Below are 20333 nucleotides of genomic sequence, written 5' to 3'. Positions count from 1 at the left end.
TCCCCAGAGTTAGTTACTTCCAGATAGGGTAGATGACAGAGGTTGGTGGGGGGACGTCCCCTTCTGTGCTGCCGGTGGCAGCGGGACTGACCCTGGGCTATTGACTCACCCTGCTCAAGCAGAGAGAACACACTCCAGCTGCTGGAGTTGGGGGTCCGGTTTGGGGCCTCTGAGGAGTGGGGCTGTGTCTAATTCATTTCTGTGTCCCCCTGCACCTAGCATAGTGCTTGGCCATAATGGGCCCTTAGTAAATAATTTATTGAATGAATGAAATAATTCTAGTCTCAGCTTTGCAGTGAATCATCTGATGGACATTGTGACATTCTGTGGATTATTTCATGTCACTCAGCCTCAATTTCCCTTTCTGTAAAGTGGCAATAATATTTTGGGTCAGGGATTAAATGAATTAATGTATGTGAATAGACTATAAAACTTAAAACACTATTTACATATAAAGGATAACATTTTAAAAACTGTATTTCAAGTGAGCCTAGATACTAATACTTTAAAGCCTAACTAAAGTGATTTGTAAGAACATAGCCTTCCCCTGAAGGTACATATGTTTATTGAAAAACATATTTTGTATCATTATTTAAAAGTTTTTCTGAATTGACTCTTGGGCAAAGAAGTTTGCTTATTATTGTTTTAAAGTACATTAATTAATTAATTTTAAAGATTTGATCTTTAGGCTTCTAAGCCTACATAACGTACATAAACAAGTATGGAATCTCAAGTTATAGGAGCTTTCTGATGCTCAGGTAGCCTGTATTGTCAGTTTCTCTGAAAAGGGCTGATTTTGTTCTTATGGAAAGAGGGACTTGGCATAGATACACCAGGAGGTTTTCTTTAGCTGCCAGAAGAAACTAAGCAAAAGCACAATTATATTTTCCTTTCTCTTTATTGAGGTAAAATATATGTAACATAGAATTTACCATTTTAACCATTTTTAAGTGTATAGCTCTGTGGCATTAAATACGTTCACATTATTGTAGTAGCATCACCACCATCCATTTCCAGAACTTTTTCGTCTTCCCCCAGCTGAAATCTGTATCCATTAAACACTAACTTCACATTCCCCTCTCGCCATCTTTTGGCAACCACCATTCTACTTTCTGTCTTGAAGAATTTGATAACTCTAGGGACTTCGTATAAGAGCAAACATATATTTGTCCTTTTGTGATTGGCTTATTTCACTTATTTCAAGAGTCCTTGATACTGTGGCATGAGTCAACATTTCCTTCCTTTTTATTTTTTTATTTTTTATATATTTATTTATTTATTTATTTTTGGCTACATTGGTTCTTTTTTTTTAAACATCTTTATTGGAGTATAATTGCTTTACAATGGTGTGTTAGTTTCTGCTTTATAACAAAGTAGATCAGTTATACGTATGTCCCCGTATCTCTTCCCTCTTGCATCTCCCTCCCTGCTGCATTGGTTCTTCGTTGCTGTGCGTGGGCTTTCTCTAGTTGCGGTGAGCGGGGGCTACTCTTCGTTGCGGTGCGTGGGCTTCTCATTGCGGTGGCTTCTCTTGTTGCGGAGCACAGGCTCCAGGCACGCGGGCTTCAGTAGTTGTGGCACGCGGGCTCTAGAGCACAGGCTCAGTAGTTGTGGCTCATGGGCTTAGTTGCTGTGTGGCATGTGGGATCTTCCTGGACCAGGAATCGAACCCCTGTCCCCTGCATTGGCAGGTGGATTCTTAACCACTGTGCCAACAGGGAAGTCCCTCCTTCCTTTTTAATGCTGAATAATTTTCTATAAATTTCCATAGGTATGGACCACATTTTGTTTATCCGTTCACCTGTTGATAGACACTGGGTTGCTTCCACCTTTTGGCTACTGTGAATAATGCTGCTATGAACTTGGTTGTACAATAATCTGTTCTGCTCTCACTTCTTTTGGGTATAGGCTAGAGCACCATTTCTTTTTTAATTTAATTAATTAATTAATTTATTTGGCTGCGTTGGGTCTTGGTTGTGGTGCGCGGGCTTTCTCTAGTTGTGAGCAGCGGCTACTCTTCGTTGCAGTGCGTGGGCTTCTCATTGCGGTGGCTTCTCTTGTTGTGGAGCACGGGGCTCTAGGCATGTGGGCTTCAGTAGCTGTGTCACGCGGGCTGAGCAGTTGTGGCTCGCGGGCTCTAGAGCACAGGCTTCAGAAGTTGTGGCGCACGGGCTCAGTCGCTCCGTGGCATGTGGGATCTTCCGGACCAGGGCTCGAACCTGTGTCCCCTGCATTGGCAGGCAGATTCTTAACCACTGAGCTGCCAGGGAAGTCCCTAGAAAGCCATTTCTTTACCTCACTGTAGATGAGGAGATGTTGGGGTTCTAGTTGCTGTAGTAACTTATCTTGAAATTAAATTTACTATTTATTAGGATGTTTTTCCTTTTGAGTATTTATACTGGGTATTTCCTTACTGTTGACACTGTACTATTTGAGAGTAGATTCACGTCCAAAACATTTTAATTATAGATTTGAATTACCTCCATAGGATAAAGTATGTGAACCTGTTTTCCTAACCTATAGTGGATGTGAAAATTTTTACCTTTAGATAAATTTTTAGTAATCCTGGCTTTATTTCATTACTAGAATTGTTTTTTTAAATGTCATCACCTCTGATATTTATATATGAAATAGAAATTGTTCATTATTTCCAGTGTTTTATTCTATATGCAATTTAATGCCTTAAGTGAACACTGCCTTCAGGAAAATACTGGAAGATCTTTATGCAGATGAACGTGTCTTAGGACATAGCGATACACTCAGTTTTATAAATGTTAGTGCTTTCACAGTGCTTTCATAATACACGCTAGATGAATTTGTCATGTATTAAGCACACAGTTGCATTTTTATAGCTAGGTTTTCATATTCAGTAAACTTATTAATACTTTGTTTTGTTCTATTTTGTTGATTATACGAAGTAGCACTGCACTGGTAAGGAAATAGCCATTTGAGGAATCTTTTTGGATTATCTGTTCAAGTCCTCCCTTTCTTCATGCAGGTACCTTTCTACTTTCCATTTGTAACTGGACACTTTAAAGGACATTCACTATTTTGCTGTTTCCTTAGATACCAAATCAGCTATCAACTATCTATTATATTCTCTGTTATATATTCTATTTCTCCAAGAAATTTATTTTAAAGTACACTTTAACAACTATTCAAAATGTGTAAACAATGGAGTCAGATCATAGCAACATCAGAAAAATAAAGCTAATACCTTTCACTGATTTATTTGTAACAAAACACTTTAATGGTGCCCTGATGGGTGAAAACCTGCAGCCCCTGACTGAGTCCTTTACTGCCACTAGGGGGCTAAGTTTTCCTTAGCTGTTAAAACTAAAGATCCCAGTTTTTTTCAGTTTTGGCGAACCCCGCAGACCCCTCCTTGCTGTATTGCTTTTTGGATTTAACTTATGTCCCAGGATATTTGTGCCTTTAAATATTCTGGGAAACCAAATTCAAATCCAAAACATTTTAATTGTGTATTTGAATAATCTCCAAGGATATTGGAAATGACAACAGCTTGAATTTTATGTGGCCATTCTAGTAATAGCTGGCTTTTTTAACCACTGGACTTGTTAAAATTATGTAATTCAGAAAACCTCAACCCTTATGTTTGTACTTGAACTAGAATTCTATCCATTATTTTAATTTTTTACTTCTGTGTGCAAAATGTAATGCCTTAAAATGCACATGATAAAATAAAATATTTATTTCTTGTATACCTTTATGAACTTCTGACATTTAAAAAATCAGTAATGAGTAATGGAGAAATAGGGAAGCATTTTAATGAATTTTTACAATCCTTAGGCTAATTTACTTCAAAGGTTACCAAATAAGATTATTTAGTAATTTTATTAGCACACTCAAAATATGAAAAATGTGGACTAAAAAAGAGAAAGTTGCCACCTTATAAAAAAGATACCTTAAAAATATTCAGCAAGTGGAGTTCTAGTAAAATTAAAATATTACATTTAGGAAGAAGGAAAGATTAGGGAAGTATTGTGACATATTAAAGAGCATGTACTTTGGAGTTTGCCTCTGTCACTCTCGGCGTTGTGACTTTCGGCACATTTTTTAACATCCCTGAGCTTTAGCTTACTTATTTCTGTAAAGTAATGTTAATACCTCATTCAATTGTTGTTTGGATTAAATGAGGCCATATATGTAAAGGACCTAGGACTGTGCCTGGAATATGGTAGGTGTTCAACAAATGTCATCCTCTGTTTAATCCAAAGATGTGATGTTATAACTGATTCTCAGTCGTTCTGGAGGGTCTGTCTCCGGAAAAGAGGAGACTCAACCTCTTATTAAGGCTACATCTGTAAGTATGACTCTACCAGTAGAAAGAGTTCAGCCTTTTCATGGTATCCTAACTATAAAGAGAAAGTTTGGAAAATGTATTTCCTTAGCTAAAATAATAGCATTGTTAGCTATTTGTTTATTGATTGCTTACTGTATGCCAGTACTGTTCTTAGTGCTTTGTGCATATTAACTCATTCACTCCTCACAACAAACACGTTAGGTAGGTACTATTATTATCCCTATTCTAACAGAATGCAGAAACTGAGGCCCAAAGGGATTAACGTTGCTCAAGTTTATACAGCTATTACAATTTTGGAGCTGGGCTCCAAAGCCAGGCAGTCTGGCTCTAGAATCTGAATTCCTAACCACTTGTCTAAATGGTTAAAACATTTTTTTCATAGATTTCACTGGATGCATGGTATAACAGTAGGAGTGTTTGGAGAGTACGTATACTTATTTTATCCTTAAAAACCTTCCTCCAAATGTTTGTTACTATTAAAATGATTGAAATAATTATTTTAGAATTCTGAATATGTTCTGATATTTTCAATAAAAGGAAATTACTAAAAAAAAAAAAAAAAGGAAATTACTACTTTCAGTAAGAATAAATGTTTGGTTAGAAGGGCAACAAAATGTTTAGGTGCTAAAGAAATCATTTATAAAAGTAGACATGACCCTTTTCAATGACTTTTAAAATTGCCTTATTACCATTTGTTTTCAACAAATAAGGGCACCTAATTGGACTAAATATATTTTATTGCACCCACAAAGGAAAACTTTTGGAATTTTTTGTTCCAAGTTGAAAGAGAGGAGTGCCTTGAATGCTGTAGAGGTTTATTTGGGTTGACGGCTTTTCTGTGTTTGGATTTGTTCCAGCTGTGCTGCAGTGCTGCTCTCCTTCTACCCACATGGACGCGCTCAGTAGTTGTGTGACTCCCACTGCCCCTTCCTATGCACATTGCAATTACTTCCAGGTAAGATGCTGGGAACAATGGACATACCCTGTGTCAGGTACAATACGATTGGCCTTGCACAATTCCAAAGTGTAATTTTATCTTAATGAGTAGCCAGAGGTAAGCTGTGGATTATGGCCTTAGTTTTTCTCAATTCTAAAAAAAAAAGAGTTGATGTAAATGACGTCTGAGGATTCTTCTAGGCCTACACTGTCTTCTTGGCCTACTCTTAGGCACTAGCCACATGTAGCTATTTAAATTTAAATGAATTAAAGTTAAATAAAATTTAAAAATCATTCCTCAGTGGGGAGGGTGGGAGGGAGGGAGACACAAGAGGGAAGAGGTATGGGGATATATGTATATGTATAGCTGATTCACTTTGTTATGAAGCAGAAACTAACACACCATTGTAACCAATTATACTCCAATAAAGATATTAAAACAAAAAAAAATCATTCCTCAGTCACACTAGCCACATTTCAGGTGCTTAATAGTTTCGTATGGCTAGTGGTTACCAAATTGTATAGTACAGATAGAGAACATTTTCATCATTGCTGACAGTTAGTTGGAACAGTGTTGTTCAACTAATTGTCAGCAGTGGTAAAATTGAATACCATGGTAAAATGAATGCCAGATAAACTCTAAAAGTATATAAATCACCAAATGCCAGATCCTTCCAAGATGATACAATTACTTTTTTTTTAAAAGAGAAAGGAAAATGATGTCAAAAACGAGAAAGCCCCCATGTTGTAAACACTGCACTTCAATTTTTTTCTCATATTTGTTAGGAAGCAATTGCTTTGATTTAAATGTTGTAGACTACTACTTCTAGGATAAGATTAAATCCCATGTTTGTATTTTTATGCTATAGTTGCTTAAAGATTGGAATTGTTTTCCTTTGATATAATGTAGTCACGATAGCTTCTGTTCTTTAGAGAATATCTTACTATTGGCATTCCAGTACTCAAAAGAACATTCCTTTCTTCTTTTTTGTCTTTTTTCTTTCTTTCTTTTCTTTTTTTGAGGAGTATAGAATCAGATCAAGGGGACTTAGCTGGACATTTTTAATGGCAGCTGTCATCAAGCATGTTAGTCTAGCCGATTTCATCTTCACTGGAAGGACATATCTATCTCACAAATTAGATGCTCTTGTCTGTAGATCCAGGCATTCTCTCCCCTGGATCATACTGGAGATACTCTGTTGGTATTATATCTTGATTATATTTATGTTTTAAATAAATCATTTAAAACATCTTTGAAGACCTTTGATTAGTACAAAGACAATACATGTCCACTGTAGGAAAATAGAGATAAGTAGACACAAAATTTTTAAATGGAAAAAAGGGAAGTATTTCAAATATTCTGAAAATAAATGCAGTTAGTTTTGTTGGCCTGTAGATATGGTGAGAGTGTGCATGAATGGTCAGTATACTGCAGTGGTTAAGAGCAAGAACTCTGGAGTCAGGCACACCTAGGTTTGAAACCTGACTCTGTCAGTTACTTCTTTGTGACTTTGTATAAATTATGAAGTTTCTCTGAACTTCAGTTCCGTCCTTTGGAAATGGAGATTATCACATTTCATAGGCCTCTTGTGAGGAGTAAATGAAATAATGTATGTAAAGCACTTTGTATGTGCTTGGCACATAGTAAGAACTCAATAAGTTGGGCTATCAGCTATAGTAAAGTAGCTTGATGCTTAAACCACTTAGATTTACATTATTTGGCATTAGTGGCCTTCAAATCATTAACGCGATCTTTGTCAATGTGTTTGGCAATATTGACTCACTACATGTTTTATTTAATAGTAACGCTTCCATATCTTATGTTTATAACCTGAGATATTCAGCAAACGTTTATTGAATGCCTGCTCTGTGCAAAGTACTATGTATAAGAGAACACATCTTGAAGATATCAGTCTAAAAGTGACAGCTATTTTAATCTATTGTTTTATTATTAAAATAAATAATCTCAGGACCAAAGGACATTTGATATTCCATCCATTTTTTCCCAGATCATTTGGAACAGAATATCAGTACCTCCCCCCTGAATCTATAGAAGCACTGGTGGACTTGTGAGCATCCTGTGTTTAACATTTCCTTACTACATTCCTGAAACAGTATATTACAGATACAAGTGATGTTTTTGTCTGTCAACCTTTATGGAAGAATTTGGTATATAGACATTTTATCAACAAATAGGTATTTGGGTACTATGGCTTTTTTGATTTTGTGTACTTTAACCCTGAGAATTATTAGTCCATTCCAGTATTAAACTTAATATAGTGGTTGACATATAATAGTTCCTGTGTAAGTGTTAACAATAGAATCGAAGCTACCACTGCTGAAAAGCTGATTGGCATTCAAGTTTTCTTAGTGAGCTTTAAGTTTAATTTGTTTATATTTAGCGTTCATCAGCCTGAATGTTGTTGCTTTCCTCCTTAATCTCATATTTGGTTTTCTATCCAAACAGTCCTATTTTCTCTTTTCCCAGAATCCTCCAGTGCAATCTTCCTATCCAGTTGAATTTCTGCCTTCTAATTGGCCTTGCAGTGCTACTGATGAAAATAAAAAGACAGAAGTAAACCTAGAGGCTGTTTTTCAGATAGTAGATGAGTTGCATTCCTCCCCTAAATTGGAGATGGTAAAGGTGGAGCCTGTTGAGAATCAGTGTTCAACATCTCAGTCTAACAGAAGCCAACATATCCTAGCTAATTCAAACAACAGCAATCCATCTTCCACAAGTCAGGCTAGCCAGCTGGAGCCACTTACTGCTGTAGGCTCAGATATTACGTCTTTTGTGGTCGGCACAGAACAAGCAATTACTTGCTCTCTACCACAGTCACCTGAGTACATCTATGCCATCCACACAGCTCAGCCTGTTGAAAATACTACAATGCAGGAGTCTGAAGCCAACCAGCAAGCTCATGTCAAACTGAAGGAGCAGCTAAGTCATAATCCATCTCCGTCTTCAGTAGTATTTGTGCAGGAAGGGCTACCGTTCAGCACACACCAGGTAAGAGGCAAAGAAAAAATCCTAATAGAGCTCAAAGGTACCTAGTGCTTCTTGCTGAAGACTGTTCTAGTGGAGACTTTGTCCAGGTTTTATTTGGGTTTAATACCAGTTCATTATGTTCTCCAGAAGGATCGTGCCCCAGTGGTTCTGCACAAAGGATTCAGAAAGAAGTAACCTTAACCCTCAGGCATCCTCTCACTACATTGTGGTCTGAAGTCAGCCTCTAGAGAGGCAGTCTGAATGAGCATTGTGGTATGACTTATTTTCATGTTAAAAGCATCCCTTGAGTTTTGCTTCCTAACTTAGTTTGGATGGACTAGGTGTGCCTGGCTGATTAAATTCCACTCCTCAGAAGGGATGGTTTACCTCATATATAATATCAGGACTTTCCTGGCCATTTGTAGCATGGAGGTAAGGAGATGGTTGGAGGTGTTTTCATACTTTCTTACAGCATCATTGAATTCTAAATTTTTAAAAAAGATTTATTTATTTATTTAATTTATTTTTGGCTGTGTTGGGTCTTAGCTGCAGCAGGCTGGATCTTCGTTGAGGCATATGGGATCTTTCGTTGAGGCATGCAGGATCTTTCGTTGAGGCATGGGGGATCTTGCATTGTGGCATGCAGGTTTCCTCTCTCTAGTTGTGGTGCTCAGGCTCCAAGGCGTGTGGGCTCTGTAGTTTGTGGCACGCCGGCTCTTTCATTGAGGCGCGTGGGCTCAGTAGTTGTGGCGTGAGGGTTTAGTTGCCCCATGGCACGTGGGATCTTAGTTCCCTGACCAGGGATTGAACCCGCATCCCCTGCATTGTAAGGTGGATTCTTTACCACTGGACCACCAGGGAAGTCCCTACAGAATTCTAATTTGACTTGACAGCATACTGTGTTTGAATTTCCCTACTAACATTCTCATTCCTAAAGCAGAATTATGACTCTAGTTTGAGAGATATATTCTGAAGGTAGAGACTAATTCCTTTATTGCTGCTAGCTTATGACTGGGAAATGAATAAACTTTGATTCTAAAAAATAAAAGGACATCCAAATTAAAATCACTTTTGTGATTAAGTATTTTTTTTCCTACTAATTTTTTTTCTTGATCTTAGCCTGATGCATATGTATTTCATTTTGGATTTTTTTTCTTTAATGGAACTGAAAATGTCTTCATTGTTAGAGATTCCCAAGATAACTTTTTGGCAGTTTGCGTGTGTGTGGGGGGGTGGGGTGGGGTGGGGGTGGGGTGGGGGGGCGGGTTCTGGCCGCACCGCATGGTTTGTGGGATTTTAGTTTCCCGACCAGTGGTCAAACCCAGGCCCTCAGCAGTGAGAGCGCAGAGTCCTAACCAAGGACCACCAGGGAATTTCTGGCAGTTTTAAAAATGCATTCTTTTCTAGCTCTAACTTTAGATCCAAATGTATTACGGCTTTTTTGGGTTTATTTATTTATTTAATTTATTTTTGGCTGTGTTCCGTCTTCGTTGCTGCGCATGGGCTTTCTCTGGTTGCGGCAAGTGAGGGATACTCTTCACTGCGGTGCGCGGGCTTCTCATCGCGGTGGCTTCTCTTGTTGTGGAGCACCGGCTCTAGGCACGCGGGCTTCAGTAGCTGTGGCCCGCGGGCTCTAGAGCGCAGGCTCAGTAGTTGTGGCGCATGGGCTTAGTTGCTCCGCGGCATGTGGAATCTTCCTGGACCAGGGCTCGAACCCGGTCCCCTGCATTGGCAGGCGGATTCTTAACCACTGCACCACCAGGGAAGCCCTATCTTAGGGTTTTTATCAACTCATTGTCCTTCTTGAGCCCAACTGTTGAGACCCGGTATACTATGTATTAATATTATAAATTCAATAGACCAAAGATAGTCCCATTATGTTTCAAATACGCCTATGAAAAGAACATGAAATTTGCCTTTATTCCTTCATAGTCACATCCAAAAGATTAGATTTCGTACCTTAAAATTGCATTCACACAGTTATTTTTTCTTCAAAAAAATTTGGATATCACAGCTTTTGAAAGCTATATTTTGAACTCCTAGCTCTACTTCATATATTGTTTTATTTTAAAATAAATTCATAAACAAATAGAGTATTTGAGAAGTTGGTCAGCTTGACAAAGGGATTTGATATCCTAAAGAAAACATAGGAACTCCAAGAGAGAAATTCATATGTCATAAGCAGGGCAGATCTAGATTTTATAGGGGGTGAAGCTTATACAAATTTGAGGTCCTCATTAAGCCAAATAATACAAAATTAATAGAATAAAGTGTTTACAACCCCTCTGACATCATCCAACAGGATCATGCCTATGGCCATTCCAGTATCACCAAGAGAGGCAGGCAGTCTGATGGAAGGGATGTTAGAGTGGGAAAAGATAGTGGTATTAAGCAATTGTGAATTTGTGTGATGTGAATTTTACCAAAAAAAATGAAACCTCACGGTGAATCTTCCTCTGATCATAAGTAAATATTTTAGCTCCATAGACATTTCAGTAGTTTGTGTATGGGGAAATATACACCTTACTACCGAATATTCAGATTAGCTTAACAAAATTGGGTGGTATCATTCTTAAGGATGAAAAGCCTTACTATCTTATTTGTTGGATCATGTTTCTATAGTAGAACTCCTCTGATAAAATATCTTAACTTTTAGTAGATATTTGGGGGAAACTTGGAATAATGAGTGGGTTTAATATTTTAGGTGGATGCCAGTATAAAATGCCAGATCAAAACACCTGAGAGTATCTTGCCTTCAGAACAGATGGGATTCCTTATTTCAGAAATGGGGCCTGCTAGCAAGCCTAGTACAGACGCAGGTTTATCCACTCCAACCAGATACAGAGAGCGAAGAAGCAACTCACAGCAAGGAAAGTCCCCTGGTAAGGATTATTGTGCTCTAGAATGCTAGCAGTAGAATCATAGTGTAGAATTAATATATGAGTGATAATTTTTCTGGTCTTCATTTATTATTCATAATTGTAATATACTAATCACATTGCTGTTTCATACAACTGCAATTTTAACTCTTTATTTTTTTCTTAATCATCCTTTTAAAGTATGTAAAAGTTATATTCCAGTATTGCATGTAAGAATATGAGCTTTTGAAAAGAGAACATGGTAAGTAAAAGCAAAGGAATTTGGATTATTTAACTTGGAGAATGCAAGGATGAAGGGTGATTCAATAACTGCTTCAGATGCCAAAGACTTTGTAATTACAGAAGTACTTGTTCTCTTATTAGCAGAGTATAGTACAAGAGGGAATGTGCTTAAATTGTGGCAGGAAAAAATTAGATGGACATTAAAGACATTATCCTGAGCATATTATAAAGATACTCTAAAGTATGACTCTGTATCAATGGGATTTTTCTTGTGGTTTGTAGGAGCCCGAGTGATTGTTTTAGTACAGTTGCTGCTACTCTTTCTAGGGAAATTGGAAAGAATCATTTTTTTTAAGAAAATGGTGACATCCAATAAAACATGTTTCTTGTATGATCCAAAACCAAGTCATCAAAGTCTTCAGTGGACAACTTGAATATTCTCAAATTATATGCATGTCAGAGGCATGCAATTCAGTGAATTAATGAATCAGGTTAAACAATCATTTTAACCTATAAAAATTGGAAAAATCTTGGGAACTTATGTGAGAATTTCTCCAAAAAGTACACTAATAGTAATATGATCGAGATGTTGTTTAGACTCATTGGGTTCTTTCTGCAAAATGCCTTTTAGACTAAAAGCTATCTTGATCACTCATCTTATTTGTTAAACTTAGCTTACACAGTTGCTTTTAGTTGAGTATATGATCCAATCTACGATCAAAGATTAAGATTTCTTACCACTGAAGATGTTCAAAGCAATGGCATAGACTTTGAAGGCAATTTAGAAAAGGACAGTAGCAAATATTTACTACACACTCACTTTTATGACATACAGCAAACTTGATGAAACTGGTATTATCGTCTTAAAGATCGGGAAACTCAGTCTTGGAGAGGATAAGTAACTTGTTCAAGATCACATTAATTTAGCTAATATTCTACTCACAGTCCTTCTGTTGACTGTGTCCTTTGATGCACCAAAGTTTTAAGTTTTATGTAGTCCCATTTGTCTACTTTTCCTTTTGTTGCCTGTGCTTTTGGTGTCGTATCCAAGAAAGCATTGCCAAGTCCAGTGTCATGAAGTTTTTCCACTATGTTTTCTTCCAGGAGTTTTATAGTTTTAGGTCTTTAGTCCATTTTGAGTTAATATTTGTAGACAGTGTAAGATAAGGGTCCAACTTTATTCTTTTGCATGTGGACATCCAGTTTTCCGAGCACCATTTGTTGAAGAGACCTTTCGCCATTGAATGGCCTTGGCATCCTTGTTGAAAGTCATCTGACCATGTATGTGAGGGTTTATTTCTGGTCTCTATTCCAGTCCACTGGTCTATTTTTCTGTCGTTATGCCAGTACCATATGATCTCTGTTTAACCAATCAATTCTGCCATTGTAGCACAAAAGCAGTCATAGATAATACATAAATGAATGGTTGTGGCTATGCTCCAGTAAAACTATTTACAAAAACAGTTGCTGGGCCCAATTTGACCCAAAGGTCATAATTTGCCAACCCCTGAGTTAGACTAACAGTTTATTTCTGAAAAGCAACAGTGGAAGCCAGAAAGGCGTAGGATCATATTTTTAAAATATTAAAAGAAATCTGCAGTCTTGGAAATCTCTACCCAGCCAAAAGATCCTTCAATAATGATGGCAAAAATGAAGACATTTTCAGATAAACACCAAATAGAGAGCATGTGCCACAGCAGATAAACAGTAAAGGAAATTCTACAGGGTGGTCTTCAGGCGGCAGGAAACAAGGAGACATACTGTAGCTTCTAGGGTAATCACCAAAATTGGTATAGAAATAATCCAAAAAAAGGCAGGAAAGGAGGAAGCAAGGAATTAAAAATAAGGAAGACAAAGAGAAAACAAAAAATGGTTGACCCAAATTTAGCCAATACAACTATTATATGTAAATGGTCTTAAAATCTCAAAGACAGAGATTGCTAGAGTAGATAAAAGGGCAAACTCCTACTATAGGCTGGCTACGGGAGACATGTAGGTTGAAAGTAAGTAGATAGAAAAAGATACAACATGCAAACAGGAAGAATGAGAAGGCTGGTATGGTTATTTTTAAATATCAGAAAAAATAGACTTTAAGACAAAGAGTGTTATAAAGAGGGCCACTTCATAATGATGAACAATTCATCAGGGAGGTGTACCAACTGTAAATGTGTTTTTTGTAGTAATAGAGCTTCAAAATACATGAAGCAAAAACTGACAAAAATTAAAGGGGGAAACACAATTCCTCAATGTACTAGGATATTTTAACACTTCTGTCTAAGCAATTGATAGAATAACTAGACAAAATATCAGTAAAGACATAGAAGATCTGAACAACATAAACACCTTGATCTAATTGGCATTTATAGTACACTGAGCATCCAACAACTGCAGAATATACATTGTTCTCAAGTGCATATAGTACATTTACCAGGATAGGTCATTCATTGGGCCATAAGACAAGTCCTAATACATTTAAAAGAACTGAAGTCATACAAAGTGTACTCTCTGAATATAACAGGATTAAATTAGAAATCAGTAACAGAGTAATTAGGAGAACCTCAAATATCTGGAAATAAAGTGACATACTTCTAAATAATTTGTGAATCAAAGACAAAATCACAAGGAAAATTAGAAAATATTTTGACAATGAAAATACAACATCACACTTTGTGGGATGCAGCTAAAGCAGTGTTAGAATGAAATGTGTAGCTTTAAATGCTAATATTAGAAAAGAAGTAAGATCTAAAATCAATGACCTGAGGTTTTACCATACGAAACTAGAAAAAGAAGAGGAAAGTAAACCCAAAGTAAATATAAAAATAAAAATAGAAATCAGTGATACGGAAAACAGACAATTGAGAAGACTAACAAATATAAAACTGGCTTTTTGAAAAGATCAACAAAATTGACAAACTCCTAGCTACACTGATCAGGAAAAAGAGAACACAAATCATAACTACCAAGAATGAAAAGAGATTAACACCTCAGAATCTGTGAATAGTAAAAGGGTAGTAAGAGAATACTATGAACAGTCTTATGTTAATGAACACAACCATGTAAATGGAATAGCCACAGTGCTTAAAAAATACACCTTGTCAAAATTCACACAAGAAGAGCCAATGAATAGCCCTATATAGATTAAAGAAGTGGGTTATCAAACATTTTCCTCAAAAGAAGAAAGAAAACTACAGACTAATAATCCTCATGAATATAGATGCAAAAATAATTAACAAAATATAAGTACATTGAATGCAACAATATGTAAAAAGGATGATAGACGAACCAAGTAGAGTTTGTCTCAAGAATGCAAGCCTTGATTGAATTTCAAATGCTAATATTATTCACCATATTAACAGAGTAAAGGAGAAAAAACTCTATGATGATTTCCATAGATTGAAGGAGAGCACTTGACAAACTTCAGCACTTATTCGTAATAAAAACTCTCAGCAAAGTAAGAATAGTAGAACATTTCTCAAACTGATAAAGAGTATCTATAAAATATGTATAGTGAGGATCATGATTAATAGTGAAAAACTAAACTGTTTACTCCAGAGATTGGGAGCAAGGCAAGGATGCCCACTTTACCACTTGTATTCAGTATTGTACTGGTGGACCTAGCCATTGCAATAGGCAAGAAAAAGAAGTAAAAGGCGTAAAGATTGGAAAGCACACAATTGGAAAATGAAATTTAAAAAAAAGTCAAACATTTATGGTAGGCCCCAAATCATAAGATACCTAGGAATAAGTTGAACAAAAGATGTCTAAGGCCTGTACACTGAAAACTACAAATTTTGCTGAAAGAAATTAAAGAAGACAAATAAATGGAAAGATGTGCCATGTTCATGGATAAGAATACCCAATATTGTTACAGTGACAGTTCTCCCCAAGTTGATGTATAAATTCAATGCAATCCTAATCAAAATTCTAGTAGACTTTTTTTTTCTTTAATGACAAGCTGATTCTAAAATTTAAAAGAAAATGCAAAGGACAGAGATTAACCAAAGCAATTTTTAAAAATAAAAAATTGGAGGAGACTTTACCAGATTTCAAGACTTACCATAAAGCTAAAATAATCAAAATAGTTTGGTATTGGTGAAAAGAGGGACCTATAGATGAATGAAACAAAATAGAGAGTCCAGAAATAGATCCGCACATATGTGGTCAATTGATTTTCAACAGGTGCAATGGGGAAAGGAAAGTGTTTTCAACAAAAATTAACATTGAGCAATACCTCGGCCCGAAGGAGCAAGATGGCGGAGTAGAAGGACATGCGCTCACTCCCCCTTGCAAGAGCACTAGAATCACAACTAACTGCTGAACAGTCATCGACAGGAAGATGCTGGAACTCACCAAAAAAGATACCCCACATCCAAAGACAAAGGAGAAGCCACAGTGAGACGGTAGGAGGGGCGCAATCACAATGAAATCAAATCCCATAACTGCTAGGTGGGTGACTCACAGACTGGAGAACACTTATACCACAGAAGTCCACCCACTGGAGTGAAGGTTCTGAGCCCCACCTCAGGCTTCCCAACCTGGAGGTCTGGCAACGGGAGGAGGAATTTCTAGAGAATCAGACTTTGAAGGCTAGAGGGATTTGATTGCAGGACTTTGACAGGACTGGGGGAAACAGAGACTCCATTCTTGGACGGCACACACAAAGTAGTATGTGCATCAGGACCCAGGGGAAGGAGCAGTGACCGCCATAGGAGACTGAACCAGACCTACCTGCTAGTGTTGGAGGGTCTCCTGCAGAGGCAGGGGGTGGCTGTGGCTCAACGTGAGGACAAGGACACTGACAGCAGAAGTTCTGGGAAGTACTCCTTGGCATGAGCCCTACTGGAGTCCGCCATTAGCCCCACCAAAGAGCCAGGTAGGCTCCAGTGTTGGGTCGCCTCAGGCCAAACAACCAACAGGGAGGGAACCCAGCCCCACCCATCAGCAGACAAGCAGATTAAAGTTTTACTGAGCTCTGCCCACCACCAGTCCCTCCCATCAGGAAACTTCCACAAGCCTCTTAGATAGCCTCATCCACCAGAGGGCAGACAGCACAAGCAAGAAGAACTACAGTCCTGCAGGCTGTGGAACAAAAACCACATTCACAGAAAGATAGACAAGATGAAAAGACAGAGGCCTATGTGCCAGATGAAGGAACAAGATAAAACCCCAGAAGAACAACTAAATGAAGTGGAGATAGGCAACCTTCCAGAAAAAGAATTCAGAATAATGATAGTGAAGATGATCCAGGACCTCGGAAGAAGAATGGAGGTAAAGATCGAGACGATGCAAGAAATGTTTAACAAAGACCTAGAAGAATTAAAGAACAAACAAATGGAGATGAACAATACAATAACTGAAATGAAAAATACAATAGAAGGAATCAATAGCAGAATAACTGAGGCAGAAGAACAGATAAGTGACCTGGGAGACAGAATGGTGGAATTCACTGCCACAGAACAGAATAAAGAAAAAAGAATGAAAAGAAATGATGATCTTTTGACAAAATTCAACACCCATTTTTGATAAAAACTCTCCAGAAAGTGGGCACAGAGGGAACCTACCTCAACATAATAAAGGCCATATACGACAAACCCACAGCAAACATCATTCTCAATGGTGAAAAACTGAAAGCATTTCCTCTAAGTTCAGGAACAAGACAAGGATGTCCACTCTCGCCCCTATTATTCAACATAGTTTTGGAAGTCCTAGCCATGGCAATCAGAGAAGAAAAAGAAATAAAAGGAATACAAATTGGAAAAGAAGAAGTAAAACTGTCACTGTTTGCAGATGACATGATACTATACATAGAGAATCCTAACAATGCCACCAGAAAACTACTAGAGCTAATCAGTGAATTTGGTAAAGTTGCAGGATACAAAATTAATGCACAGAAATCTCTTGCATTCGTATACACTAATGATGAAAAATCTGAAAGAGAAATTAAGGAAACACTCCCATTTACCATTGCAACAAAATGAATAAAGTACCTAGGAATAAACCTACCTAGGGAGATAAAAGACCTGTATGCAGAAAACTATAAGACCCTGCTGAAAGCAATTAAAGATGATACAAACAGATGGAGAGATATACCATGTTCTTGGATTGGAAGAATCAACATTGTGAAAATGACTATATTACCCAAAGCAATCTACAGATCCAATGCAATCCCTATCAAACTACCAATGGCATTTTTACAGAACTAGAACAAAAAATCTTAAAATTTGTATGGAGACACAAAAGACCTGAAATAGCCAAAGCAGTCTTGAGGGAAAAAAACGGAGCTGGAGGAATCAGACTCCCTGACATCAGACTATACTACAGAGCTACAGTAATCAAGACAATATGGTACTGGCACAAAAACAGAAATATAGATCAATGGAACAGGATAGAAAACCCAGAGATAAACCCACATACCTGTGGTCAACTAATCTATGACAAAAGAGTCAAGAATATACAATGGAGAAAAGACAGTCTCTTCAATAAGTGGTGCTGGGAAAACTGAACAGCTACATGTAAAAGAATGAAATTAGAACACTCCCTAACACCATACACAAAAATAAACTCAAAATGGATTAGAGACCTAAATGTAAGACCGGACACTATAAAACTCTTAGAGGAAAACATAGGAAGAACACTCTCTGACATAAATCCCAGCAAGATCTTTTTTTGATCCACCTCCTAGAGTAATGGATATAAAAACAAAAATAAACAAATGGGACCTAATGAAACTTAAAAACTTTTGCAAAACAAAGGAAACTACAAACAAGACGAAAAGACAGCCCTCAGAATGGGAGAAAATATTTGCAAACAAATCAGTGGACAAAGGATTAATCTCCAAAATATATAAACAGCTCATGCAGCTCGATATTAAAAAAACAAACAACCCAATCAGAAAATGGGCAGAAGACCTAAATAGACATTTCTCCAAAGAAGACATACAGATGGCCAAGAAGCACATGAAAAGCTGCTCAACATCACTAATTATTAGAGAAATGCAAATCAAAACTACAATGAGTTATCACCTCACACCAGTTAGAATGGGCATCATCAGAAAATCTACAAACAACAAATGCTGGTGAGGGTGTGAAGAAAAGGGAACCCTCTTGCACTGTTGGTGGGAATGTAAATTGATATAGCCACTATGGAGAACAGTATGGAGGTTCCTTAAAAAACTAAAAATAGAATTACCATATGACCCAGCAATCCCACTACTGGGCATATACCCATAGAAAACCATAATTCAAAAAGACGCATGCACCCCAATGTTCATTGCAGCACTATTTACAATAGCCAGGTCATGGAAGCAACCTAAATGCCCACCCACAGACGAATGGATAAAGAAGATGTGGTAAATATATACAGTGGACTATTACTCAACCATAAAAAGGAACAAAATTGGGTCATTTGCAGAGACGTGGATGGATCTAGAGACTGTCTGTCATACTGAGTGAAGTAAGTCAGAAAGAGAAAAACAAATATCATATATTAACGTGTATATGTGGAACCTAGAAAAATGGTACATGTGAACCGGTTTGCAGGGCAGAAATAGAGACACAGATGTAGAGGACAAACGTATGGACACCAAGGGGGGAAAGGGGGGGTGGGGGATGAACTGGGCGATTGGGATTGACATGTACACACTGATATGTATAAAATGGATAACTAATAAGAACCTGCTGTATAAAAAAATAAATGAAATTCTAAAATTAAAAAAAAAATTGACCCATACCTCGCACCATACATAAAAATTAACTAAAAAAGGAATTAAAAAAAAGAAAAAAAATTAAATGAAATGAATCACAGACCTAAATATAAAACCTAAAACTATAAAACTTTTTGAAAAAAAATAAGAGACAAGCTTTGCTACTTTGGGCAAAGATTTCTTAGAACACAAAAAGTATGATCAATCAAGAAAAAAATGATAAATTGGATTTCATCAAAATTTAAAACTTATGCTCTTTGATAGATATCATTCAGAAAATGAAAAGGCAAGCCAAAGGCTAGGAGAAAATATTGACAGCACATATATCAAAACAAAGACATATCTAGAATGTAAAAACTCTTACAGTGCAGTTCAAAAGTGGGGTACAATATGAACAGACATTTCACAAAAGATACACAAATGGCCAGTAAGCACATGAATAGATGTTTAATCATCAGAGAAGTCAGGTTAAAACTGCAATGAGATATCGGTACACACCAATTAGAATGGCTAAAATTTTTTAAAAAGGAAAAAAAACATGACCATACCAGGTGTTGATAGGGCACTGGAACTCTCATACACTGCTAGTGGGAATTTAAAATAGCATAACCACTTTTGGAAACAGTTTGGCAGTTTCTTAAAAATTAAGTTAAATATATAAAATCAAGTTAAACTTTGCCCATCCTCTTCTCTCAACCTAATGGCACCTATATTGAGATCATCTGAAAAAGAGGGTTTGATTGGGAAGATAACACCCTTAATCTCACCTTTGCCATAGTCTATCAGAGATACTTGAGAAAAGCTTGAGGCCCTCTTTAGAGGTACCTCCTACTACCGTTTCAAGTTGGGATAGTAAAGTACTTCGATGCACACCCCAAATTACTGAAAGCTAGTCAGTTGGTTTTCAACCACAGACAGAGGAATATTCCCTTCCGTCTCTGCTTGCACACTGGCTACCTCTAGCCTGAGTTCATCTCTTATTTTAGGGCTTTGCTGAATGTGTCAAGAAAACAGCCAACACATTGTGAATTTTGTCAGCCTTTCCTCGTATGGTTACATGCTCTCTTGGCATGTGGTCTGCTTTCCAGGGTATCACAGGCAATGATTTTACCAAATGTTTTGACATAGATTTCAAAGATCGCCAATGTTCTAGCCTGATGTGTCTTAACCACCTGTTGTCTGACTGCTAAGCCAGTACAACATACTTTAATTTGAATTACAGCAGCACCTCACTTATAGATTCCAAATTCCATATTAGTCCACATATAAGTTAGGCTACTG

General features: G+C 37.2%; 1 protein-coding gene across 1 annotated transcript in view; it reads left to right on the top strand.

The window, feature by feature from the left end:
- The window catches only part of HSF5 (heat shock transcription factor 5), a 49944-nt gene that overhangs the window by 10181 nt on the left and 19430 nt on the right, over window positions 1-20333 (top strand). Inside the window, exons 3-5 of the mRNA XM_059908017.1 lie at window positions 5182-5279; window positions 7749-8270; window positions 10954-11131. Coding sequence (XP_059764000.1) covers window positions 5182-5279; window positions 7749-8270; window positions 10954-11131 — 798 coding nt within the window. The remainder of the gene's footprint in view (window positions 1-5181; window positions 5280-7748; window positions 8271-10953; window positions 11132-20333) is intronic.

Source organism: Balaenoptera ricei, chromosome 20, assembly GCF_028023285.1.
Source record: "Balaenoptera ricei isolate mBalRic1 chromosome 20, mBalRic1.hap2, whole genome shotgun sequence".
NCBI lineage: Eukaryota > Metazoa > Chordata > Mammalia > Artiodactyla > Balaenopteridae > Balaenoptera > Balaenoptera ricei.
Note: the sequence above shows the minus strand (reverse complement) of the source record. Positions and strands in the feature narration are given on the sequence as shown.